General features: G+C 41.8%; 1 protein-coding gene across 10 annotated transcripts in view; it reads left to right on the top strand.

The window, feature by feature from the left end:
- LOC123514259 (regulating synaptic membrane exocytosis protein 1-like) overlaps nucleotides 1–26,611 on the top strand; it is a 152,729-nt gene that overhangs the window by 98,792 nt on the left and 27,326 nt on the right. For all 10 annotated transcript variants that reach the window (XM_045272010.1, XM_045272008.1, XM_045272006.1 and 7 more), the window contains exons 14-19: nucleotides 10,738–10,862; nucleotides 12,726–12,850; nucleotides 16,335–16,414; nucleotides 19,424–19,482; nucleotides 20,852–21,024; nucleotides 25,662–25,822. In XM_045272010.1, the coding sequence (XP_045127945.1) occupies nucleotides 10,738–10,862; nucleotides 12,726–12,850; nucleotides 16,335–16,414; nucleotides 19,424–19,482; nucleotides 20,852–21,024; nucleotides 25,662–25,822 (723 nt within the window). The remainder of the gene's footprint in view (nucleotides 1–10,737; nucleotides 10,863–12,725; nucleotides 12,851–16,334; nucleotides 16,415–19,423; nucleotides 19,483–20,851; nucleotides 21,025–25,661; nucleotides 25,823–26,611) is intronic.

The following is a 26,611-nucleotide window of genomic DNA, read 5'->3' as shown; positions in this document are numbered from 1 at the left end:
GCTTCACAATTCCCCAGGGAATCACTTATCCTCTCCCTCAATGTCTAGCCCCGCCCATCGCCCCATAGCCAGGCGAGACTTGCCTGGCTACCAGCCACAGAATTGGTGTTGCGTTTGTGGCAAAGCAACACTTAAGACTCAACACGTGAGCTGTGACGAGGAAACCTGCCGTAACCTTTGTCACAACAGCTGCCTTGGGGATACGCCAGTCTTCAAGTGTAGCTACACGGAGCAGCTACGACTCCAAGCAAACATCCCGGACCCCGTCACCTACATCATCGAGGAGACTGATACACCCCCAACGCCACTACCGGACGACAGTGGGGAGAGTCAGTGGGAGGGCTTGGAGAGAGGAGAGCTAGTTTCACTAGTTGAGAAGCTCACTGAGGAAGCCTCTCAACAAAACTGTGTGATTAAGTCCCTCCAGGACGACCGAGACTTGATCATACAACACAGAGACGTGTTTGCTGCGGCTCTCAGAGTAGCAGACAGGCTGATAGCGTCAAAACAGCGCCAGACGCAAGTAGCCACACGCTCTCAGGCAGTCAGCGCCCACGCAGAGTCAATTGACGAACACTGGGAGGTGGTTTGTCAGGACTCTGAGAGGTGGAGGACGTGGTGGAGCTCGGATAAACCGCAACAGCTCCGCCACTCAGCTGTTTTCTCAACTTCCACCTTCCCTTCGCCTGCCCGGGAAACAACGACCGCTCCGCCTACCTCCACTGCTTCCATCGCCACACAGAGCGACTGTGACACCTCCCCAGCGTCTACTGTCACTCCTTCTGCCACACAGAGTGACTGCTCGGTACTCACTACCACGTCTACCGCCACACAGAGCAGCAGGGACTCTTCCTCCATAAATACAGCGAACGGAGTAGATCGCGGTGCCTCTGTTCGCCCACGAACCTCTCCTCAGACCACTTCAGGAGATTGGAGAAAAAAGAAAACTAAGAGGGAAGTGCAGCAGGACGCGAGGAAGGTGTCCAGCGAAGGACTGAGGACTCACCAGGCCACCAAGCAGACACAAAAGCGAGCCAAGGCAAAAGTGTGTGAGTACTGCTCACGGAAAGGACACACTTCTGCTACTTGCCACGCCAGAACTGACGATTTACGTCAGGAGCGTCTCCTACAGCGGCTCCTTACGGTGGAAAGACACACAGCCACACCCTTCCCACCTGCAGCGCCTCAGCCCGCCCACCACCTCACTTCATTTCAGTCCTTACCACAACCTCGCCCACTCCTTCCTCAGCCTGGTATCTGGAATCAGAGCCAGGGGCGGCAGTGGACCACTCCTCTTCACCAGTACCAGCAGTCGGCCGCGGACCCTAACCACCACCTCGGACTAGCAGGCCTCGCTCACTACCATCCCTCACCATGGTACAGCCAGCTTGCCCCGCCGCCAACTAAAGGTCGTCTCTAGCAACGTCCGTGGTCTCCGGACTAACCTTGCAGACTTATACCACAACTGTGTGCAACGACACAATGCAGACGTTGTTGTGGTGACAGAGACATGGCTGAACAGTGAGGTGGAGCCCACGTATGGCAGGATGCAGGGCTTCACCCACTGGGTGAGGAGGGACCGACAGGAGCGAACAGGAGGTGGAGTGGCTGTCTGCTTCAAGGAAGGAATGCAGGCCCAGCTACTCGACATAGACACGCCTCCACTGATGGAGATGATGTACTTCCGAGTAACGCTGGCAGACCGCTCAGCCCTCCTACTGTGTGCCCTGTATCGCCCCCCGCGACAAGGGCCTGACTCACTCCTGTACCTGACTGAGACTTTAGACAACCTGATGATGGCACACAGCTGCAGCCACGTGCTGATTGTGGGGGATCTCAATCACCACCTGGAAAGAGACGCCTACGAGAATCTCCTGGAGGTGCAGGGTCTGACAGATCATGTCACCTTCCCCACACATGAACGAGGAGGGACATTAGACCCTGTCATCTCAGACTACCAGGAGGACAAGCTTCAGTGTCATCAGCTGGGGCTCGTGGGCAGCTCTGATCATCACGCTGTACTGACACAGCTGGAAGTGGGCGTGGCTCGGGACGAGGCCACCACCCGCACCATCTGGCTGTGGAACAAAGCAGACTGGGCTTCCCTGCGCCGCGACCTGACCCACACCCCATGGGCCACTCTGCTACAGGGAGGAGCAGAGAGTGAAGCACTTGCACTCACCTCTCACCTTCTCGCCCTCCAGAGACGCCACGTCCCACACAGGGAATACACCACCAGACCGACGGATCAGCCATGGTTTGGCTACCGTTGCCGTGTTGCTGCTGAGGCAAAGTATGCTGCCTGGCTCCGCTACAAGAGGAACCCGACTCGGCGCAACAAGGACTTGCATAGGGCTGCATGCAGGAGGATGGTGGTAACCAGCAAGTGGGCCTTAAAAAAGTGGGAGGAAAGCCTGCGCCGGAAACTGTGTGGCACTGGCGTAGGAAACAAAACTTGGTGGTCCCTTGTTAAGGACAAACAGGAACTGGCCACCAAGAATCCATCCCTCCCTCAGCAAGCAGGACGGTACTGTCGCCACCAGCAGTAAGGAGAGGGCACAGTTGCTGGCTTCCTTGTTTGCTGGAAAAATGAAGGTGGGGAATCCACAGCAGCCACCGCCTCAGCTGGTCCAGCAATGTGAGAAGACTGTCACCATGGTGGAGGTGACGCATCAGCAGGTGAAGCGATTATTGCGGGGCTGGACACACAGAAAGCTACCGGCCCTGATGACATCAGCCCGCACCTGCTGAAGCGATGCTCCCAGGAACTGGCTGCCCCTCTCACCCAAGTCTTCACAACTTGTGTACGGGAAAACGTCTGGCCTTCAGTGTGGAAGGAGGCTCGAGTAGTTCCTGCACACAAAAAGCTCCAGGACGGACCCAAAAAACTACAGACCCATATCCCTGTTGTCAGTGGTGGGTAAAGTGTTTGAGAGGGTCGTGGCAGAGGTGGTGTGTAGCCATCTCAAGGACAATGCCCTCCTCTCAGACCAACAGTTTGGGTTCAGACCTGGAAGGTCAACCTCCGACCTAATGATGCTTCTCACCAGGCAGTGGCAGGACGCCCTCGACGACGGCAAGGACACTATAGTGGTTGCTTTGGACATAGCTGGAGCTTTTGATAAAGTATGGCACAACGGATTACTGGAAAAGCTTCGTGCTAAAGGCATCCAGGGTGGCTTGCTACGACTCCTGGGAAATTACCTGCAGGACAGAAGCCTCAAGGTGGTTGTCAACGGGCAAACATCTGAGTCCCTGCCTGTGGAGGCATCAGTGCCACAGGGTTCAATTCTTGGCCCACTCCTGTGGAATATCTACGTGGATGATCTTCTCCAGCTACTGCCAGGAGTCAAGGCCTATGCTGATGACTGCACCCTCTCCTATACCTATCCACGCCAGGACAGTGGGCGGGCTGCTGAGGCCATCAATCAGCAGCTACGAGTGATAGAGGAGTGGGGTGCTCGCTGGCAAGTGACATTCGCGCCGGAGAAGACACAGGCAATGGTTGTCTCTCGGTCCCCAGCCGCCATGGCAGCAATGGCAGGAAAGTTGTCTTTGGCGCTGCTGCTCTCCCACTCCAAGATGACGTCAAGATACTTGGAGTGGAGGTGGATCGAGGGCTGAGGTTTGACAGCCATGTCAAATCCATTGCCAAGAAAGCCTCTCACAGGATCTCCGCTCTCAGAAGGATCGCCAGTTTCCTCGACAGGAAGGGAGACTGCTGCTGTACAAGGCACAGGTGCGGCCCCACCTTGAGTACGCAGCTCTCTCCTGGATGTCCTGTGCCGCCACACACAGAAGGAGACTGGACAGCATCCAACGCCGCGCCATACGGCTAGTAGATGCTGCAATACCACCTCACCCAGAGCCTGAGCGTCCTCTTGATTCACTGGAACACCGCAGAGATGTGGCGGCGATCGTAGTGTTCCATAAGGCACAGGTGCAAAGAGTGCCACATCTGGCAGGGCTGCGTCATCCTCTGAGAGTCACCGCACGGAGCACGAGAACGGTGCTCAATGGTGGTGACGCCGTAGAGGTGCCGCGATCCCACGGGTGTCAGCATCAACGCACCTTCGCAGGACGCGTCTCCAGGATGTGGAACTTGTTCACGGCCGCGGTGCCTCACGTCCAGGAGATGAACACACACAGTGTCAAACTGATGGCACATAAGTGGAGACAGACACTGCCAACTCCTCTGACACTCTTTGTGACGTGACACTCAGTGTAGTGCAGTGCGTGAATAGTGCTAGTGAAGTGAAAAGAACAGTGCTCCATTTACATGCTGACCATCTTGTATATTATCTATTTTTAAGTCTTGTAAATATTGTAGAGAAATAGATTGTAGTACCCTTAGAATAGGTAGCACACGACAGTGCGCCTTTGGGTACATGTTCTTCTGTATAAATTATGTTTAAATAAAAAAAAAAAAAAAAAAAAAAAAGAGAGAGAGAGAGAGAGAGAGAGAGAGAGAGAGAGAGAGAGAGAGAGAGAGAGAGCTTAATTGGAGTAAGATAAATTGAGCTCAATGACCGAAAATAAATGAAAGTTGGGGCTTCCACATCGACTCTTTTTTGACGCTCGCCGAGGAGAAAATATCAACTTGAAATAATCTGTGAAAAAAGACCCATTTATTTTGCTTCAAGGGTCTCAAGTGTGTGTGTGTGTGTGTGTGTGTGTGTGTGTGTGTGTGTGTGTGTGTGTGTGTGGTGTGTGCGTGTGTGTGGAGAGAGAGAGAGAGAGAGAGAGAGAGAGAGTATTTTTATTTCAGTGGCAAAGCATGAAAACTTATGATTATTTTATGAAGTGTTGGTAGAGGTTGTTGTCTAAAGGAAAAAGTGAGACAAGGAGATTAAAGGAGGGGAGACAATAAAGCAAAGAAATATAATGGTGGGGTTTGGAAAGAAAGCGAAAACACGGAAGGGAGAGGAAACAAAAGTTAACGAAAAAGAGGAAAAAAGAAACAAATAAAGCCAGGGGAAGAAAGATGCAGGAAGAAAATAAAGTAAGGAGAAAGAAGAAGAGAAAGAATAGAATATAGAAAGTGGAAAGAAAAAGAGAAGGAAACGCGGATGGAGAAGAAGAAAACGAAGAGAAGGAATAGGAGGAGGAGAAAATTAAAAGAAATGGTCAGAAATAAAATATAAAAAAGCCGACAAAGAAAAAGAAATGAGAGGAGAGGTAGGAGAAGTGAAGGGAAAATAAACAAAGGAAAGTGGAGGAAGAACCGAAGGAGGACAAAAAATAGTGGGAGGAGAGGAGAAATAGAAAAATATATAGCTGATGATGTGGAGGAGGCGGCGGAAATTATTATCAAGGAAGTTACGATGCTGTGAGAGGAGGTTGGGTGTGGGGATCTCCTGAAGGGTGTAGGAAAGGAGGTACTGTGTGAAATTGATAGTAAATGTGTAGAAGGTTTCGTAATTTGGGTCATGGGGTGCTGGGCGAGAGAATGGGGGCGATAGTGGCTATTTTACTTGGATCTTAAACGTGATATGAGGGGAAAGGAAAGGGTAAGGGGTTGGCAATTTCTGAGGAGGGAGAGGTACGAGAGTGAAAGGAAATGTAAGGTAAGGTAAGGAATTGAAATAGAGTGAAAAGAAAATACGATGAGAAGCAGCAGAAAGTGAAGAAGGAGGAAGAGGAGGAGCGCTGCAAGGAGATTGAAGACGAGGAGGAGGTATAGAAATAGGGAAAGGATTCACGATCGAGGTTACTTATTTAACCTATCTCCTTCCCTGCTCGACTTCCTCTTTCCTGCGAAATTCACCGTAAAAATGTTTAAAAGAATAACATTTGCTTCTTATGAATTTATAAAGCTGTTAGTTTAATTTGATTTCTTATTCATGGAAGTATTTTGGTTTTTCTCGCATCGGTGCTAAAATTTAATGTGCATATTTTACTTTATGGAAGAGAAACAGTGACTAAGGAAGGGGTGAATTAGTGTCTGTCAGCAATGTTAGTCCTCTCTCTCTCTCTTATCACTTTAGGCAAATATAGTCAAGTTAGGTTTCGCTTTTCATTTCATTTCATGTAGTTAAATAAGTATCCATATAAATATACTTTATGGTAAGACAGGATAGGAAAAAAAATGTCAGGTTGAATTAGTTTATTTAAATTAGGTTGGCATAAATTGGGTTATGTTAGGTAAGGTAAGATTAGGTAAAGTTGGGTTAGGTAAGCTTAGGGTAAGTTAGGTAAGTTGAGATTTGTATAGTATACTGTAACTGAATAGACACAGTATGTCAGCATAGTACTTAATAAATTAGAAAATAGCAAGAGATAAAACATTTTGACGGCGAGAAAGAAGCTGAAGACTGATGACGATAGTAATGATGGTGATAAGGAGTAGCATTAGCAGTTACAATAGCAGAAGTTGTAACAAAATCAGTAATAGAAGTAATGGTAAAAATAATAGTAGCAACCAGCAGCTATAGTCTCATATACTGCTGGGATTAGGTTATGCAAGGTTGAGCCACAGGGGATGGCATTAAATTAGTCATGATTAGGGTATATTAGTTTCACACACCCACCTGTTAATTCTCCCTCAGCCTGCCTTTCCCAATTGTATTACCCTTGAAGGCTTGTGACGTGTGGTGTGAGCGTCGCCTTCACACACACACACACACACACACACACACACACACACACACACACACACACACACACACACACACGCACGCACGCACACGCACGCACGCACACACACACACACACAGATTCCCTGCCGGATTCTTAACTTAAAGTCTTGGTTTTCTGAGTTTATCGCATATTGTTGCTGTTGTTGTTATTGTCGTTACTGTTGTTATTTTTATGATTGTTTTATTATTAATACTATTCATTATTGTTATTATTATTTAGTAGTAGTAGTAGTAGTAGTAGTAGTAGTAGTAACAATAGCAGTAGTAGTAGTAATAGCAGTAGTTGTAATGGTTGTAGTAGCAATTATTATTACCATCTTAGCATCTCTTACTATTACTACCACTACTATTTACTAACAAGACTACTGTACTACTACTACTACTACTACTACTACTACTACTACTACCTACTATTACTACCACGACTAACTATTATTACGACTACTTACTACTATTACGAGTACTACTACTGCTACTACTACTACTACTACTACTACTACTACTACTACTACTACTACTACTACTACTACTACTGGTACTACTACTACTACTACTACTACTATTCACCATCATCATCATCATCATCATCATCATCACCATGATCGAGTTTCATCTGTGTGTGTCTTTTCTTCTGTCTCCTTTCATTCACTCCTTTGTATTTTCATGAAGCATTTTTCAGTTCAGATTTGTTCTGATTACCTCATATTTTTTACTTGTGTTTCTTTCTTTCTTCTTTTACTATATTTCCACACGTTTTCCCAATTTATTTCAGATTTTTTTTTTTCTTGAATTACCTCGCCTCGTTATTCTCTCTCCTTTGTTATGTTATCCATTCCTTTATTCTCTTCATTTTTGTTTGTTTTCCTTTCTCTATTTTTTTTCTATTTTCCTTACCTTTTCCTTTATTCACCCTCCTCCTTTTCTTACCTCCATCCTTTTGCCTGTCTTTCCTTTATCCCTTTGATCTTCTTCCTTTCTTTTTTCTTCCGTAACCTTTCTCTCCTTCCTTACCCTTCTCTTATCCCTCATTCCTTTCTTCTTTCTTTCTTTTCATTGTCCTCCTTCTTTCATCCTTCCTTCTTTCCTTCCTTCCTTCCTTCCTTCCTTCCTTCTTTCCTTCCTTCCTTCCTTCCTTCCCTTTTCCTTCCTCTCCCCTTCCCCTTCACAACTCTCTCCTTGTGTCTTTCTTCCTCCGTTCGTTCTTTCCCTTCCTTCCCTCGTGAGCTGTCTCCGTGAATTAGCACAATGGAGTAATATTCAGCCAATTTGTTTTATGGTTGTGCGTGGGGGTGTTTTGCAAGAACGGTTACAGGACGCCTCAATTTTCACTGATGGCCCGCGTGGTGATGAAGGAGCTGCTGGTAGAGAGATGGGTAGGCACGTCAGCACAGAGGAAAAATGTTAGTTAATTGGATAGGGTGAGGTGTGTTTTAGGTTGGAAGTGTATGTGATAGGTTTCAGAGTAGATAATGTGTATATGTTTGCAATAGATAGATAGATGTAAGGTGTATTAGGAAATGAAGTTAATAGTTGAATGGAAGAATAGATGGTTAGATAAATGGATAGATGGTTTATTATTATTATTATTATTATTATTATTATTATTATTATTATTATTATTATTATTATTATTATTATTATTATTATTATTATTATTATTATTATTATTATTATTATTGTTATTAGTATTTTTTTTATTTATCTATTTATTTGTTATTATTATTGTGGGAACACTATAACGAATTGTGGAAGGTGATCGCCCTCCAGCCCGTGTTTCCTTCTTTACCTGCCACATTGCTGTTGTTGTTGTTGCTTTTGTTATTATTATTATTATTATTATTATTATTATTATTATTATTATTATTATTATTATTTTATTATTTTTATTATTGTTATTATTATTATCATTACTATTATTATCATTATTATGGCTATTACTATTATCATTATTATTGTAACTCTTGCTGCTGCTGCTGCTGCTGCTGCTGCTGCTGCACTGAAGAATCAAATGAAATTATACCACGTAGTATCCTTACGGGTCAAGATACAGTTAGAAAAAATTTGGATTAAAGTGTGAAGAATAAGATAAAAACTGCGACTGTAAACTAACTCTCCTTTATAACAGGTAGACAGTGGCTTATTTTCTGAGACCTCTCAGTAATACAGGAAGTTACTGAGCTCGATGTCAAATTAGATGTTCAAATGCTTGCAAGTTGCTTGACGAAGCGTCTGGGAATTTGACATGTAGAATATCTATGAATTTCAAAGGCCACAGTTAAGTGTAAGAGAGTTCCTGATAATAATTCTGATTGGTTGATGGAAGCTTAGCAAAAGGAAAACAGTGAAGAAAAGAATTTGTATTGTGCATAACTTTAAATAGCATGGAAAGAACACCAGTAACTTTACAATGTCCGATTTCCAAATCAGTCAGATTAGAAAAATCAAATAAACCGGAGTTGAAAACACGATTTCTATAGAACTTTGAAATGTGAGTCCTCAGCAGACAGTGGAGGAAAGTGTTGACAATGGGGCAAGATAAAAGAAAGAGATACCCAGGTAGATAGATAGATAGATAGATAGGTAGATGGATGAATGGATGTATAGATAGGTAGATGGATAGATAAATAAATAAGAAAAAGTAGTTAGGTTAAATGCATGTATTAATTGAGCAATAGCAAGATAGATAGATAGATACAAAATAGATATGATAGTCAGATAGGTAGACTGGTAGAATGATAGACAAACAGATAGGGAGATAGAGAGAAAGGTAACCAAAAAGGCATAGATAGACAGACATCCAGACAGTGATAAGCGAAGCACAAAACAGGTATCACCAGGTGTGGAGGCGATGTGTTATAAGCTATTTCCTTTAATGTGCCTTTAATATGACGCGAGTGTGTGGAAAGTGTAGAGAAGCGTTCATTGTCTGTGCCGGAAGGGCGGGTTTCATAATGAGAGAGAGAGAGAGAGAGAGAGAGAGAGAGAGAGAGAGAGAGAGAGAGAGAGAGAATACGCAATATTAATGCATCCATGATAAAGTTGTTGTAGTAGTAGGAATAGTAGTAGCTGTTCCAGTGGCAGTTGTAATAATTGTAATGATAATAATGATAATGATAATAGTAATAAGAATAATTATAATGATAATGATAATAATGGTAATGGTGATATTAATGATAATAATAATAATAATAATAATAATAATGATAATAGGAATTTTAATAATGATACTACTACTACTACTACTACTACTACTAATAATAATAATAATAATAATAATAATAATAATAATAATAATAATAATAATAATAATAATAATCCTTACAGTATCTTGTTTTCCCTAATTTGTTTTTTGTTTCGTTTTTACATGAAGATTTTTAAGTCAAGTTTGGCTCATTATAAAAACTTTATATCACCCTTGCTATATTTTGTTACAATATTTGCAAGTTTGTTTTTTTTCTTTGTGTCTTCTTTTACTCAGTTATTTTCTTTATTCTTAATATGTTACAGTTTCAAAATAGAAAATCGTTCGTATATATATGATTTTTATACCTTTTAAAAGAGTTTGTATACTACTGCTACTACTACTACTACTACTACTACTAATAATAATAATAATAATAATAATAATAATAATAATACATTTTACTTTTACTACTACTACTACTACTACTACTACTACTTTTGTTCTTCTTTCCTCTTCGTTTCTTTTCACCATTATTATAAGAGCAGGTATGAGTCACTCTTAGAAATAATCTCAGGTGTAAAAATGTAAGTAAAACAGGGCAAGGAAGAAAAGAAATGAAAAAAAAGTGAAAATTATTAGAGGAAATAATGCAAAGAAAAATATATTCCCAAAGCAACACAAGACTTTCATGATTACTTCCTGTGTGTGTGTGTGTGTGTGTGTGTGTGTGTGTGTGTGTGTGTGTGTGTGTGTGTGTGTGTGTGTGTGTGTGTGTGTGTGTGTGTGTGTGTGTCCAGGCTATCAGTGTAACCGTCTTCTTTCTCTTCCATTCATCGCCGTATTATTCCATTATTGCTGCAATTAAGCTCTCATTATTCATGCATTCCTGTCTAATTCTCTTGCTCTCTCTTGCAGCGCGCGGTCTAGGCATGCGAGTGGTGGGTGGTAAGGTGGGTCCCGATGGCCACCTTTTCGCCTACGTAGTGTGGACCGTTCCCGGTGGCCCAGCTGAGGCGGCAGGGGTCGTGCAAGGGGACAAGGTAGGTGTAGAAGTGTTTATTTTCCTTTCTTTCTCCCACTCCCCCTTCTCTCCCCATTTTCTCCTTATGTCCTCGCTCGAGTTTTAAGGTATTTTCACAGCAGTTTATCTCTCTCTCTCTCTCTCTCTCTCTCTCTCTCTCTCTCTCTCTCTCTCTCTCTCTCTCTCTCTCTCTCTCTCTCTCTCTCTCTCTCTCTCTCTCTCTCTCTCTCTGGCTATTTGTTTCTTCGTTGGTTCGTCTTGTAGTATTTTCTGTCTCCGGGACGTCATATATACGTGAGGTGAATTAAGGCAGTGAATAACACCTACTGCAGTCTCGTCTTACTGATGGTTGTGGTGGACTGGTCTTATTTGGTGACTCTATTTATATTTATTCATACCGATGTCTCTGCTGATCATTTCTTTTTTGCCATTATTTGATAGTAAAATTGTGTTATGATTTTTCTTTTGGATTCGTGTTTCACATTTCTGGATATTTTTTGTTATTTTCATTATTTCCTACGTGATATTAATTTCATTATAAAAATTTTGCTTTTCCATTTTCTTATTGCATTACATATTGATTTTTAAAATGTTTTTTTTTTTTTATGTCCTAAGCAACTTTTCCATGTTCCGCACTTCCTAGAGTTGATGCTCAAATAATTCTTTCTTCTATCAGTTCATATGACATTCTCTTTAACTTTTGTAACAAATACTTCAGAAGAAATTTTCCAGCAGGAAATAATGAAGTTCTATTTTCTGCCTTTCATAGAACACTTTACATTTTCCACCAAAATCTTTTATTTCATTCACTTTATACGCAAAGCACGGATCGAGTGTTTGGCTTATATTCTCCAGTTTATTTTCATCTGTGTAGGATTTCTACACTGAATTTGCTCAGATTATTGGCAAAAGAAAAATACTCTAAGCACACCTTTTTTTCTCAGATAATGTGGACTTCGTAAATGTGAAAACATGTTTTGCTTTGAGGTTATTATGGATATTTATATTTTCATACACACACGAAGCTTGTCTTTTTTGTCTAAATACTGCATGCCCCTGTATTGATGATAATCCAGCAACATGATCTAGAAACACTGATGATGAGTTTATGACATACATTTATGACATACATGGAAGGTGAGTATGTAGGATAAATAAATGAAGAGCAGGTAAATATGAAGAGATTTATAGATAGTTTGATAAGAAAAAATAATAACTTCTGAATTCCAGTAAGCAAACACACACACAAAAAAAAAGAAAAATAAGAACATGCATACATGCAGAGAGAAATAAATACATAAATAGACAGACGAACTGTCGTACCCACAAAAAGATTCATCAAAAGACCTTATCAAATATCTTATTAAAGCTAGTGAACAAAAAAATCATCATGAATTAATTACACGTACATTTAATTGATGCTATAACAATAACAACTCGGAGTCATATGTAATTCCTCCTCCTCCTCCTCCTCCTCCTCCTCCTTCTCCTCCGAAGCTAGAAATTCTTTCCTTAATAAAATTGTAAATGCCTGGAACTTTCTCCTAGTGCGTATTGCCCATAGTAGTACAATAGAAACTTTTAAACAAAGGTTGGACAATCACCTCGCATCAACCCCTCAAATAACCTACTTTGCGCCTACATAGAATATCTTTTTTAGTTACTGCACTAGATATTGATATTTATCTTTCAACCTTTCCTATCATATTTTTGACTCCCTATGTTCTCTTGTTTCCCTATCCTTGAACCCTAGTGTCCTTCAACCTCTAACTCGTAGAATCTGTAGTAGTATAATAGGCACACAGACAACCTCGTTAGGTCCAGTAACTGTTGCTGTCTGCTCTCTCCTTTGTATTCCTTTGTATTCCTTCTCCTCCAACAGGTGCTCGAGTGGAATGGCGTGGGACTAACTGACCACAGCTTTGAGGAGGTTTGCAGCATCATGGAAGAGGAGGTGCACCCGCAGGACGAGACTGTTCATCTTCTCATTGAACACTCCAATGACCTGTAAGTGTCGGGAGGGAGAAAGGAAGAGAGAGAGGTAAGGATTATAGAGATGGTGTTTACGTGTTCTTGTTGGGAGAGGAGAGGATTTTGTGGTAGGTAGGCAGGCAGGTAGGCAGGCAGGCAGGGAGAAAGAGAGGGATTAAAGAACGGTAAGTATGATGGACTGCAAATAGAAGGAGAATGGAAAGGAGTGTTTTTATTCTTTTTTTTATTTTTTTTACGGCTTTCGTTGGTTTTTGGTTCAAGTGTGGCTTCACTTTTTTTTTCTTTTTTAATTTACTCCCCCTCTTTCTTTTATTTTTTCTTGTTTCATTTTCTTGTTTCTTTTTTTTTTTTTTTCCTTCCTCCCGCAGTTTGTGTATGAATTGTGTAGACTCGTATTTTGTCTTTATTGTTTCTTTTCTTTTTTCTTTTCTTTCTTTCTTTCGTTTTTATTTTTCTGCATGAAGTATTAAGAGTTTTTGTTTGTCATTCCTGTTCTTCCTTCTTTCCGTTTTTTCTTTCTTTTTTTTCTCCTTTTCCTACTTTTACCTTTCTCTCTCTCTCTCTCTCTCTCTCTCTCTCTCTCTCTCTCTCTCTCTCTCTCTCTCTCTCTCTCTCTCTCTCTCTCTCTCTCTCTCTCTCTCTCTCTCTCTCTCTCTCTCTCTCTCTCTCTCTCTCTTTTCTGAGTCGTGAGCCACCGTGGGCGGCACACACTCATTAAGAAAGCAATAATTAAGAACACGAAACGAAATGAGTCAAGCTTAAAAGAAAGAACGAAACAAAGGAGAAAAACGTGTTAGTATAGAACAAAAATTAAAATAAATAGAAAAATAGAAAAAAATATATAGATGGGAAAGAAAAATGAGAACGAAAGAACTCCATGAATATAAATTGCGTTTTCAAAAAAAAATGTATATTGTTTTTCTTTTTTTCTTTTCTAGTCCAGTATCTCTTTTTTTTCATGTTCTTAAATTTCGAGTTTTAATTCAGAGATTAATTTTCATTTTTTTTATTAGCTAGATATATGCATAGGTGTACCACAGGAGGGATATGAGGAAAGGAGAGTGTGGAGAGGGAGTGTAGCATGAGAGGTAGTAAATTGGAACTATTCAAGTAAATGGAGGGAAAAAGAAGAAAATTGCAAGTAGGAGGATGATTGAAAATAGAGAGGATTGGTACTAAGAAATGGAAGAATGAGGAAAGTGTTGAGGCTGTTGAGAAAGGAAAGAGAGAGGAAAGGATGTGTTTCGTGGGAGAGGAAAAGGAAAGAGGATTGAGAGAGTAATGAAGTGAAATGAATAGATCTATTGGGAGTGAAAGAGTTCAAAAAAGTGAAAAGATGATTAATGAAGAAGATGAGTTTTTAAAGGGCGGGAATCTAATGAGAAATAAAATGAAGCAAATGATAAAGATAAAGGATAAAGTGTTAGAGAAAGGTAGAAAGTAATAAGAGAGATGAGAAAATGGGAAGTAAAAAAGATAGTGAATAAGGAAAATGATGAAAGTGAGGAGAATGAGAAAGAGTGAAGAAAATGTTAAGAAATTATATGTTCTGTGAGTAAGTAAAATAAGGAAGAGGGAGAATAGAAGGAACAAGGTCAGTGGAGGAAGGTGAAATGCTTAGTGTGGCAGACTGGAGACAGTTTTGGGTTAATTGGTCATGTGGTAGAAATAACTCGCGTCTAATTGTTGCTTCCGCTGGCGTCTGATTACCCCAACACATCACCTGCTGCTGCCTGTCTTTCTTCTCTTCAAAATTTTCTTTTTCGTCGCTATTCTTTACTTTTTTTGTAGTATCTGCACACACACACACACACACACACACACACACACACACACACACACACACACGCTCTCTCTCTCTCTCTCTCTCTCTCTCTCTCTCTCTCTCTCTCTCTCTCTCTCTCTCTCTCTCTCTCTCTCTCTCTCTCTCTCTCTCTTTTCGTTGGCAGCCCTGAAACTCGTGTCTCCAGTTTTATTCAGCTGAGTGGAGCTGTGGACCGTTTGTTTCGTTGTTTATCATGCATTGATTATTGGTGTTGTTTATGTGTGTTTGTATGTGTAGGATTTCCTCGCATAGGTTTACGAGTGCAGTGTGGTTAGCGGGCGTTACACATGTTACTTCAAGAGATGTTTCTGTGAGTCTCTTAGTGAGTCTCTTAGTCCTAATATTCTTCATGTTACACTCTCGCTACTTATGCTGCTGTTCTTACTACTACTACTGCTACTACTGCTACTACTATATACTACTACTACTACTACTACTACTACTATTATACTACTACTACTACTACTACTACTACTACTACTACTACTACTACTACTACTACTACTACTACTACTACTACTACTACTACTACTACTACTTACTACCACTACTACTACTATTACTACTACTTTTTTTTCTCATTCTTTTTCTTCTGCCCATTGTACTTGTTTCTCTTCATTTTTGCTCTTGTTCCTTTTATTTTTGTTCTCAATCTTTCTTTCTAAAACAACTACATGAACAAAAACAAGAGTAGGAGTAATAACGCATACTTCTACTGCTGCTGCTGCTGCTACTACTACTACTACTACTACTACTACTACTACTACTACTACTACTACTACTACTACTACTACTGCTCCCACCACTGCTAATACTACTACTACACCTACAACCACCTACCACCACCACCACCACCACCACCACCACCAGCAACAACAACAACAACAACAACAACAACATTAGCACTACCACTTATGCAAATACAAGCACTGATAATGAGGCTCAGGATAATAACAACAGCAATTCCCGACATCTAATCAGCCCAGCAGAGACAACCCTTTTGAGGACAGGTGTGGGAACGAGAACTCGCCAGGTAATTAGAGGTGTGGAGGCGGAGTAATTACAGGCGTGGAAGTTGATAATGTAGATGAGTCCATTTCCACTTCTTTACGGTCGAATACAGGTGTGTGTGAGAGAACGGGAGGAGGAATAGAGACAGCTAGAGCAGATAAAGGTGTTGATAAACCTTCAGGAGGAGGAGGAGGAGGAAGTGGAGGAAGAGGGGGAGGAAGAGGATAATATTGCATGCGAGTGAATATGAAAAGGAAGAGGTAAAGGAGGAGGAAAGGGTGAAAGAGGAGGAGGAGGAGGAGGAGGAGGAGATAATTGTGTTGATAAAGCTGTAGAAGGCAGAGAGAAAGGGAGTGGAGGAGGAGGATGATAGAGTAAATCTTAACTGGACTTAGAACCTTCCTTCCTTGAGTTGTAGGAATCATATTCTCTCTCTCTCTCTCTCTCTCTCTCTCTCTCTCTCTCTCTCTCTCTCTCTCTCTCTCTCTCTCTCTCTCTCTCTCTCTCTCAGCGTTTTTTTTTCGTATTCATGTTAATTTATTTTCATTTTGCCAGATAAGAAAATTTATGAAGGTAAATCTCAACTGGAAGGACTTCATACTTTTGTTTCTCTTATTTTCATCCTTTCATTACACTTTCATATTTTTTCTTTCTCTTTTGCAGACGCTCCCTTGATTACGGCGATGAGCACAGTGCCTTAGTTCAACAGAAGAAGGGATCTCTAGAGGGCAGGAGCCCCTCAGGTGAGTGTTAATGAAGGGGAGTGCGTTCCTTTAAGCAGGTGAGAAAGGTTTGATGCTTTTGTCTGGTGATGGTGGTGGTGGTGGTGGTGGTGGTGCAGTATTGTAATTGTGTTATCTTGCATTGTTTTCTGTGTGTGTGTGTGTGTGTGTGTGTGTGTGTGTGTGTGTGTGTGTGTGTGTGTGTGTGTAATTCACCTCGGTCGTGTGCTGGTCACCCAGCAAGCCTTTCCCATTACGGAGCAAGCTCAGAGCTCATAGACCGATCTTCGGGTAGGACTGAGACCACAACTCACTCCACATACCTTGGAAACGAGGCCACAACCCCTCGAGTTACATCCCGTACCTATTTACTGCTAGGTAAACAGGGGCCACAGTAGTAGTTACGACGTGGAAGCAGTAAGATCACAGGGCGTCATTTTTTTTCTTTTATACCATGTAGGCTTTTCACGGGAATTTATAGGCTAAAGGGGGATACTTTTTGGGTAAGAGGCTTGCCCATTTGCCCCAGTGTGTGTGTGTGTGTGTGTGTGTGTGTGTGTGTGTGTGTGTGTGTGTGTGTGTGTGTGTGTGTGTGTGTGTGTGTGTGTGTGTGTGTGTGTGTGTGTCCGTCCCTATTTATTAGAAGAAAAATTACATGCCATTTTTTTAAATAATTGTCAGTTTTACTCCCTTTAATTCCTGAGATTAAGTTCATACATAACTAACTAACTTACATATGAAGGAAAACACGAAAAATTGCTGTTCTAGTAATAACAAACCTCTTGTAGGTGAAATATAGGTACCGCTCATCTGCACATCTTTGCTCATTTACCGTAACCTATCCTCGTGTTTGCTATAACTAAGGCACTATTTGGCAGTTTGGTGGATTAAGAGGCACAGTTACCTGATAAGTTGGTAGATGCGTTACTTGCCGCGAAGATAAGAGATAGGATGACAGAGTGAGGTAGTTCAATGATGAGAGGGACAGAGACAGTGTAAGGGTGAGTGAGTGAGTGTGCAAAAGAATGAGTGAGTGAGGCAGTGGAAGGAAAGTTGAGTGAGACAGTGAAAAGATGAGTGTGTCAGCGGATGAGTGAGTGAGGCAGCGGAATGATGAGTAAGTTTGCCAGCGGGAGGATGAGTGAGTGTACCAGCGGATGAGTGAGTGAGACAGTGTAATGGTGAGTGAGTGAGTGTGCAAGCGGATGAATGAGTGAGGCAGTGGAAGGAAAGATGAGTGAGACAGTGGAAGAGTGAATAAGTGTGCAAGCGGATGAGTGAGTGCACATGAGGCAGTGGAAGAGCGAGCGGATAACTAGATTGGTAGATCAGTGAGGAAGATGAGTGAGTGGGTGAGTAATTAATGGGTTGGTTAATTATTTGGTGAATGACTGGCAGGTTGGATGTGTCAGTCTTGTACAATAACTAGAAATAATTAACTATTCGGGAAAAAAAAATAGATTCTCTGTTAACTCAATTATGCTTTTGACTATTTTTTTTCCATTTAATTGTGTCAGTGTGATTCTAAATTGGAAGAAAAGTAATCTGCTGTTTTTAATGTCATTCTAATTAACTCAGTTGGACCTGGTCATTATTACATGAAGCCCAGTTATGGTGGTGGTGGCGGCGGCGGTGGTGGTGATGATGGTGGCGATGGTAGTGATGATGTCATGGAGTTCAGAAGTGATAATGAAGGTTACTTACTCCAATATTCTGTCCACTTCACTCTGCAGAAGTTAATCATTACCTTTTTTTTTCTCTCAATCTGGAGCTAATTTTGATTTACGTTCTCTTCCTCCTCATTCAGAGCAGAAGACTATCAGGAAACCTCAGGAGTTAAATTAGGGAACTTTTTCAAAACTATTACTGCAATTTATCTTTTTGGGGAGTAGCAAATGGAACGATTTCGTGCAATTATTTTTGTCTTTACCAAGTTGCCTCGATGTGCAGAAAAAATAAAAAGTAAGTTTGTGTCAGTGGCAGCTTGTTGGATTCTTTTTTCTTTTAAAGCTCAGTTTGATTCAGAGTTGTGGAGGTTTTGTGTAGTAATAGATACTCGGTGGTGGTGGTGATGGTGATGGTGGTGGTGGTGGTGGTGGTGGTGGTGGTGTAGTTTAAGTGAAGATTGCAACTTTTTTTTATGGAAATACACAAGTACGTTGCAGTTACGATTCTTACCTTGAATTTTGGTGTTGTTGCGGTTACTAGTGTTGATGTGGTGCTTAATAAGTGGGACACGATGGGAGAGTGTCATTGTTTTTGTTGTTATTCTTGTTTATTATCATCATCTCCTCCTCCTCCTCCATCTTCCTCTTCTTGTGTTTGGTGGTGGTGGTGGTAGTGGTGGTGGTCTGGCTTGCCTCTCGCTGTGTGGTGATGTGATGCGGTGGGGTGAGTGAGTTACGACCCAGTGGTGAAAGCAGTGTGTTGGTATGTAATGGCCTTGCCTCCACATAAACTCATGTTAAGAATCCTGGTAAAAGTTTCTCTTTATAACTATGTAAAAATGTTTCGTTTTATAGAGCTGACTGTATGTTCTTTGTCTTTCTTCTTGTGTGTGTGTGTGTGTGTGTGTGTGTGTGTGTGTGTGTGTGTGTGTGTGTACGTCTATGTGTGCATGATTGTGTCTTACGTTGTTCTTTATTTTCTTCAGCTCTCTCTCTCTCTCTCTCTCTCTCTCTCTCTCTCTCTCTCTCTCTCTCTCTCTCTCTCTCTCTCTCTCTCTCTCTCTCTCTCTCTCTCTCTCTCTCTCTCTCTCTCTCTCTCTCTCTCTCTCTCTCTCTCTCTCTCTCTCTCTCTCTCTCTCTCTCTCTCTCTCTCTCTCTCTCTCTCCTCTCTGATCTGCTCTGCTCTACTCTACTCTACTCTACTCTACTCTACTCTACTCTCTTGACCTCCACATCTCAGCCTCCATTTCTCCCTCATTTCCATCTCACCTGGTATTCACCGTACATACCATCACAGCGTTAAAGAATCAATCCACTTACTTTGCTTTAATTTTCCCTTACCTTTATTTTTCTTGTCTTGCAGAGGGAGAGAACGACTTGGCTCAATCCTTAACTTCTCGACGCAAATTGCCCCGAATACCTGTGAGTTACCGCTACATTTTCCTTTGTGTAATTCAGTTTTTCCATCCCCGAGTCCAATCTTCCTAATGGTGGTAGGTGGTGGTGTGCTGGTAGCTGGTTACGGACTGGAGGGGTGGGATGGAGAGGAAGCTGGCAGGAGAAAGGGAAACGGTATAAAAAGTGGTGAAGCAAAGGAGGGAGGTGAGGAACTGGTGGGAAGATGGGATGTAAATGTTTAGTTTTTTTTTTTTTTCTAAGCACACACACACACACACACACACACACACACACACACACACACACACACACACACACACACACACACACACACACACACACACACACTTGCACAATTATATGCTTATTTTTTTTTTATGTGAAATTGTTTTCCCAATCTAAAGAGTCTTAACGAGTTGGTCTCTCTTGTTCAGACTTGTTTCCTTCTCTTCCATTACATTTTTCTCCAACCTCTTTTATTTTAGTGTAGGGAATGTTGTGTCTGACTCCTAATTTATGTTATACTGAAATGTAATAAGTAATAAAGGGATAGAGTTGTGTGGATGTGTGAACGTAACGGTGCTGATGTTGAAATGTGTGGGAATGTCACGATAATGTCAAGAAACAAGTAATAATGTTATGTGAGTGAATGAGTAACAATATTACACTTAATTGTCGCACTACCTGTGATTTCAGTTCCCCTCTACACGACAGTCATTGTCAAGTAGTCTGATTTCCCTTCCTTTACTCACTCTTTCATCCTCCTTTACTGATTCCTTCAATTGCTTCACATCTTTATCTCATACAGTTACGTACATACTGCCTCACATCCCATTCTTTACCTTCCCTCTGCTGTGTTCTGCTCCTCCTCCATACTCTTTATCCCTCAATTTTGGCTCATAATCTTTACTCATCAATATTTTCCTCTCTGGCTTTTCCTTGCTATACATGCTTCTCACCTCCAGGCTTATTGCCAACAAATTGCTGTGCCTCACCTTTGTTTCACTACCAAGTTATTCTAAATCATCTTCTACGTATAACTCTTACCAGCTCTAGATCATTGGTCAGATCACTGATCTGAAACGAATTTTGGTAAATGTAAGACGCCTTTAGTCATATCGTTCTTTTTTTTCAGATTTTTGCATCCACACTTTTCCCATCACGTTTTCCCCTTCATCCTCGTCCTTTATCCTTCACAGCTCTTTTAAAAATCTCACCTAACCTTTCCAACATTTTATCCTACTGTTTTATTCCTGTATCCCTTCATTATTCTCACTTGCTAAACACAAAATCCTCCATCACACCTTCTCCCCTACTCTTGTTCCTTCCTTCATGTCACTCATCCTCCGCACGTCCTAACCACACTCTCCACCTTTGCCTCCTCATTGCCTAGGGTGACCTGATGCGAGACCCAGTGAGTGGCAAGCTTCAGGTGCAGCTGTGGTACGACCAGGACAAGTCGCACCTGATCGTGACGGTGGTGTCTGCCCACGACCTTCGCTTCAGAGACACAGCCACCTACGGCCCTCCTGAGGCCTTCGTCTGCCTGCGTCTGTACCCCTTCAGGTGAGAGAGAGAGAGAGAGAGAGAGAGAGAGAGAGAGAGAGAGAGAGAGAGAGAGAGAGAGAGAGAGAGAGAGAGAGAGAGAGAGAGAGAGAGAGAGAGAGAGAGAGAGAGAGATTTTATAGAGGATTACAAAGGTTTTTAAATTGCAACAGACTTTTATGTCCTTGTTGAGGCATATGCTTTCACCACACTGCATTTCACTAGTTAAAATGTAACAGAGTGAGAACTGAACAACAGTATGAGGGAAGATAAAGGAAATACAATCTACGGCTACGTTCATATGTTGAGGAGCATATGAATATTTGTTGTCTAGTCATGTCATTCCTATTGGATAGAGGTGAAAATGCAAGGCTCTGAATCAAGAGAAGGAAAATAAAGATATGGAAATTGAGAGAAGAAAAAGAAAACCAATAAATAAAAGAAAACACTATATTAGGGAAGAGAGTGGAGAATAGATATACAAAGGTAGGACAGAAGTATAAATAAAGAGAAAAGATGAAAAAAAGATATTGTAAAGGAATCAGACAAAACACCATAGATTAAGGAAGAAAAGCAAATGTACAAAAGAAAGATAGATATTTAATGAAGAAAATGAAGGAAAGGATGAACGAAAATTATTGAAAGATTGTTAACTGTAAAGATGAAATAGAGTAGACTTACAGAAAATACACAAAAGGACATAATGAAATTAAGAGAAGGAATGATATGAAGGAAGCACAAAGGAAAGGTGAAAGGTTTGATTAGGGAAGGAAATCGAGCAGAAGAAACGAATGAAGGAGGAAATAAAAGGGAAAAATAAAAATTAAAAGGAAAGGAAAGATGACAAGGCTATCTGAAGTAAAGAGCAAGAAAATAGAGAAGCATTGAAGACATAAATGTTAAAATAAATAAGGTAAGAATAGAGATGAATAGAGTGAATGAATATGAATAAAGGTAAATGGAAAATTAAGATGCAAAAGAGAAAAATTAAAGAAATGTAAATGAAATAAAACGTTTGAAACGAGAAAATGGAGGAAGGAAGAAAAATAAGGAAATAAGAAGGAAAAGTCATGAAGGAAATGGAAACTGGTAATAGGAAGTATGGGGAAGGGAAATTAGGAGAGATGAGAAGGGAGATGAGGTTGAGGAGAAGATTGGCGGTGAGGGAGGAAGGAGGAAGGAAGGAAAATGAATATGAGGCAAGCGGAAGTTAAATCAGATTGGTGAAATGATGTCGAATTTGTAGATTGGTTGGCTATTCCTGTATACACACACACACACACACACACACACTGAGTGAGACTGAAAGTGAGAGTGCTCGTATGTGTGTGTGTATGTTTGTGTGTGCGTGTAATTCACCTCGGTCGTCTGCTGGTCACCCAGCCAGTCTTCCCCATTACGGAGCGAGCTCAGAGCTCATAGACCGATCTTCGGGTAGGACTGAGACCACAACACACATCGGGAAAGCGAGGCCACAACCCCTCGAGTTACATCTCGTACCTATTTACTGCTAGGTGAACAGGGATCACACATTAAAATGCTTGCCCATTTGCTTCGCCGCTTCCCGGAACTCGAACCCGGCCCTCTCGATTGTGAGTCGAGCGTGCTAACCACTACACTACGCGGTGTGTGTGTGTTTCACTGTTTGATCTACTGCAGTCTCTGACGAGACAGCCAGACGTTACCCTACGGAACGAGCTCAGAGCTCATTATTTCCGATCTTGGGATAGGCCTGAGACCAGGCACACACCACACACCGGGACAACAAGGTCTTAACTCCTCGATTTACATCCCGTACCTACTCACTGCTAGGTGAACAGGGGCTACACGTGAAAGGAGACACACCCAAATATCTCCATCCGGCCGGGGAATCGAACCCCGGTCCTCTGGCTTGTGAAGCCAGCGCTCTAACCACTGAGTTACCGGGCGTGTGTGTGTGTGTGTGTGTGTGTGTGTGTGTGGTGTGTGTGTTTCACCGTTTTAACCTTTAAGAATTCATTGAACCACATTTGAAGGTTACTCTGATAAATAATGAACTGAAATGAGGAGCTAGTAGTAATAAAAGCCAAACCACGTAAAATTTTTCTTTTCTTTCTTTCTTTCTTTCTTTGTATTAGTGTAGCTACCTGATCCATTGGAATGATAGAAACAAGGAATTAATGTCAAGATTTTTTGTATATTGCCAAACAGAAAAACAGCCACACTAATTAGCAATATTGAACAAAGCAGGAAAAGTAGTGATCACTTTTGCTCGTAACCTTCATTAAAACACTCGTTGTATGTATTTGTTGCAGAAGTTGTGAGCAAATAGACTTTTGTGTTTAATCAACTCATTCTTTTCTTTCTTTCATTCTCTTTTTTTTTAGTTGAAATTCTAATATATATCTGTAGGTTTCATGGACGAATGTAATGACCTTTTCCATTTTTACTTCCTGATTCCTTCTCACTTTTTCCTTCTTTTTTTCTCTCTCTTCCTTTTCTTTGCTTCAGTTTCAATCAATTATCCCCTGTTTTGTTTTGTTTTTGTCTTCTTTAGTTCATTGAAATTCATTACAGTATATTTTTTCAACTTTCTTACAATTTCTTTCAATTTCAGTTAAAACACAAACTTGTTCTTATTTTTTATATATTTTTGTTTAATATATTTATCTAATCATGTGCTGGACTTTCTGTTTCTTTCTCTCTCTCTCTCTCTCTCTCTCTCTCTCTCTCTCTCTCTCTCTCTCTCTCTCTCTCTCTCTCTCTCTCTCTCTCTCTCTCTCTCTCTCTCTCTCTCTCTCTTTCCTTTACATAAATAATATCTCGAGTCAGATATCGTAATAAAAAAGTGTGTTTGTGTGTGTGTGTGTGTGTGTGTGTGTGTGTGTGTGTGTGTGTGTGTGTGTGTGTGTGTGTGTGTGTGTGTGTAATTCACCTCGGTCGTCTGCTGGTCACCCAGCCAGTCTTCCCCATTACGGAGCGAGCTCAGAGCTCATAGACCGATCTTCGAGTAGGACTGAGACCACATCAACACACAACACACCAAAGGAGGCCACAACCCCTCGAGTTACATCCCGTACCTATTTACTGCTAGGTGAACAGGGGCCACACATTAATAGGCTTGCCCATTTGCCTCGCCGCTTACCGGGACTCGAACCCGGGCCTCTCGATTGTGAGTCGAGCGTGCTAACCACTACATTACGCTGTGTGTGTGTGTGTGTGTGTGTGTGTGTGTGTGTGTGTGTGTGTGTGTGTGTGTGTGTGTGTGTGTGTGTGTGTGTGTGTGTATGTGTACCTGTGTATGCGTTTGTGTATGATCGTCTTCATGTCACTAAAGGGTTACTGAGAGAGATAGAGAGAGAGAGAGAGAGAGAGAGAGAGAGAGAGAGAGAGAGAGAGAGAGAGAGAGAGAGTCGAAAGGAACAGTTTTAATTAGTAACAGGTGAGCTGCTTTTGCATTTGCTTCAAATAATTCTTTTGTCCTACATTTTTTGTTTCTCCTGCCTTTTGTTTCCTTGCTGTTCTGGGCACCCACCAGCATCACAGCATCCCCCTTCTTTTCTCGTTTTCTTCTTCTTCCTCCTCCTCCTCCTTCTCCTTCTCCTCCTCCTCCTCCTCCTCCTCCTCCTCCTCCTCCTCCTCCTCCTCCTCCTCCTCCTCCTCCTCCTCCTCCTCCTCCATTTCTCTCTTCCTCTTTTTCCTTGCTTTTCCTTTACCTCCTTCTGACGCTTTCACTGTTCTGGCTTTTCCTCAGGCTTCGTAGAATGGTCTATTACAAGTTCCTACAATAGTTTGTAAGGGCGCCGTTAACCCCTTCAGTACCTTGACACTTTTCCATATTCCTTCTAGGAACTATTTGGTGATTTTATACACCTTCAGAAACTTATGTGGGAGATTAGTATAGTGAGGACTTAGGCTATTAAACTTCTGACCTCCATATACCCTTCTAATGTCAATAAAGGGGTCCGATCTTAAAGAAATCTCAGGGTAAAAATGTGTCCCAGTATTGAAGAGGTTAATGATGATAATTATTGAATTTTAGATAGAAAGCTGTTGTAATAGCCTCCAGTTCTATTTTTATTCACTTTTTTATTTTTATTTTATTTATTTATTTATTTTCAGCTCATGGTTTACAGATGAAGCAACAAGCGTCACATATATGACACGCTCTCTCTCTCTCTCTCTCTCTCTCTCTCTCTCTCTCTCTCTCTCTCTCTCTCTCTCTCTCTCTCTCTCTCTCTCTCTCTCTCTCTCTCTCTCTCTCTCTCTCTCTCTCTCTCTCTCTCTCTCTCTCTCTCTCTCTCTCTCTCTCTCTCTCTCTCTCTCTCTCTCTCTCTCTCTCTCTCTCTCTCTCTCTCTCTCTCTCTCTCTCTCTCTCTCTCTCTCTCTCTCTCTCGTCTACTCATGTTTAAATTACAGTGCTAGGTCGTTCAACAACTTATAATAGACATACTAAACTTCTTTTTTTGTCTCAGTGTTTCCTTGTGTCCTTGGAACTATTTCGTTGCTAGATCGCTTCTCCCAAAACACCTACATTTTTCTTTACTCGACTGCAGTGCTAATTCGCAGTTTTTTCTGTCTTAGTTTTTTCTGTGTGGTTCTTGGAAACATTTTTTTTTTTCACCCTACCTCTGATAGAGAAAGATTGCGTGTGGTAATAGATGTTCTTCTACTGCCAGCGATAGCAAGATGTACAGCACGGGCGTGGCGGAACCTTCATGCAAGCCTCTATGGAACTCCTCCTTCATCTGGGAGAGCCTGGCTGGCGATTCTTTGCTTGGCCTCACGCTGGAGATCTCCGTGTGGGACTACATCTCACACACAGAAAACGGGTTCCTTGGTGAGTGCATGGCCTGACCGGAGCGCTGACGGAGGTGGTGGTGATTGTGATTAAAAGAGTAAGTTAATGGTGTTTTAGATAAGACGTCTCTGGAAAAGATGAAGGAACGTTATGAGGAGAAAAAGGAGTTTCCAGGAAAGATAAGAGACAGGTTCCAGAGAGAAAACAAGAGAGGAAAATAAATGTGGAAGTTACGAGGGAAAGCCGTTGGGATAATAGAGGTCTGGTGGGTTATAAGGAGGATCGGGTTATTATTGGCGAGATAACTGACGTGTTTGGCAGGCAGGTGTGAGAGAGCTTCTCGGCAGACAGGGGGACCAATGCACCCGGTAATAAATGAGGTAAAGAATCTATTGTGGATATACGGTGCTTCTATGCTCACAGATAAATGCCACGCACGAGAATTCCTCCATGAATATCTAACTCAAAGCAGTTCTTCCCACACTTTACATAACGTATCATGGGAGGATTATTTAGTGGGCAATCTTACGCGCGGAATGTTTATACGGGACATTTGCATGGCGAGAACTCAAGGTATACGCAAGTGTGCAGGTAGGAGAGGTGTTCAGGTGTTCATTCAGTTATATGTGTATAGTGAATAGGAAAGTTACAAAGAAATTAAAAAGTATGTAAGTGTGGCAGGCACTGGATGGATGATGAATACGAGAGAGAGAGAGAGAGAGAGAGAGAGAGAGAGAGAGAGAGAGAGAGAGAGAGAGAGAGAGAGAGAGAGAGAGAGAGAGAGAGTTGTCAGTAAACCCACAGTTGTAGACTTGGAGTATTTATTCT

Source organism: Portunus trituberculatus, chromosome 37, assembly GCF_017591435.1.
Source record: "Portunus trituberculatus isolate SZX2019 chromosome 37, ASM1759143v1, whole genome shotgun sequence".
Lineage (NCBI taxonomy): Eukaryota > Metazoa > Arthropoda > Malacostraca > Decapoda > Portunidae > Portunus > Portunus trituberculatus.
Note: the sequence above shows the minus strand (reverse complement) of the source record. Positions and strands in the feature narration are given on the sequence as shown.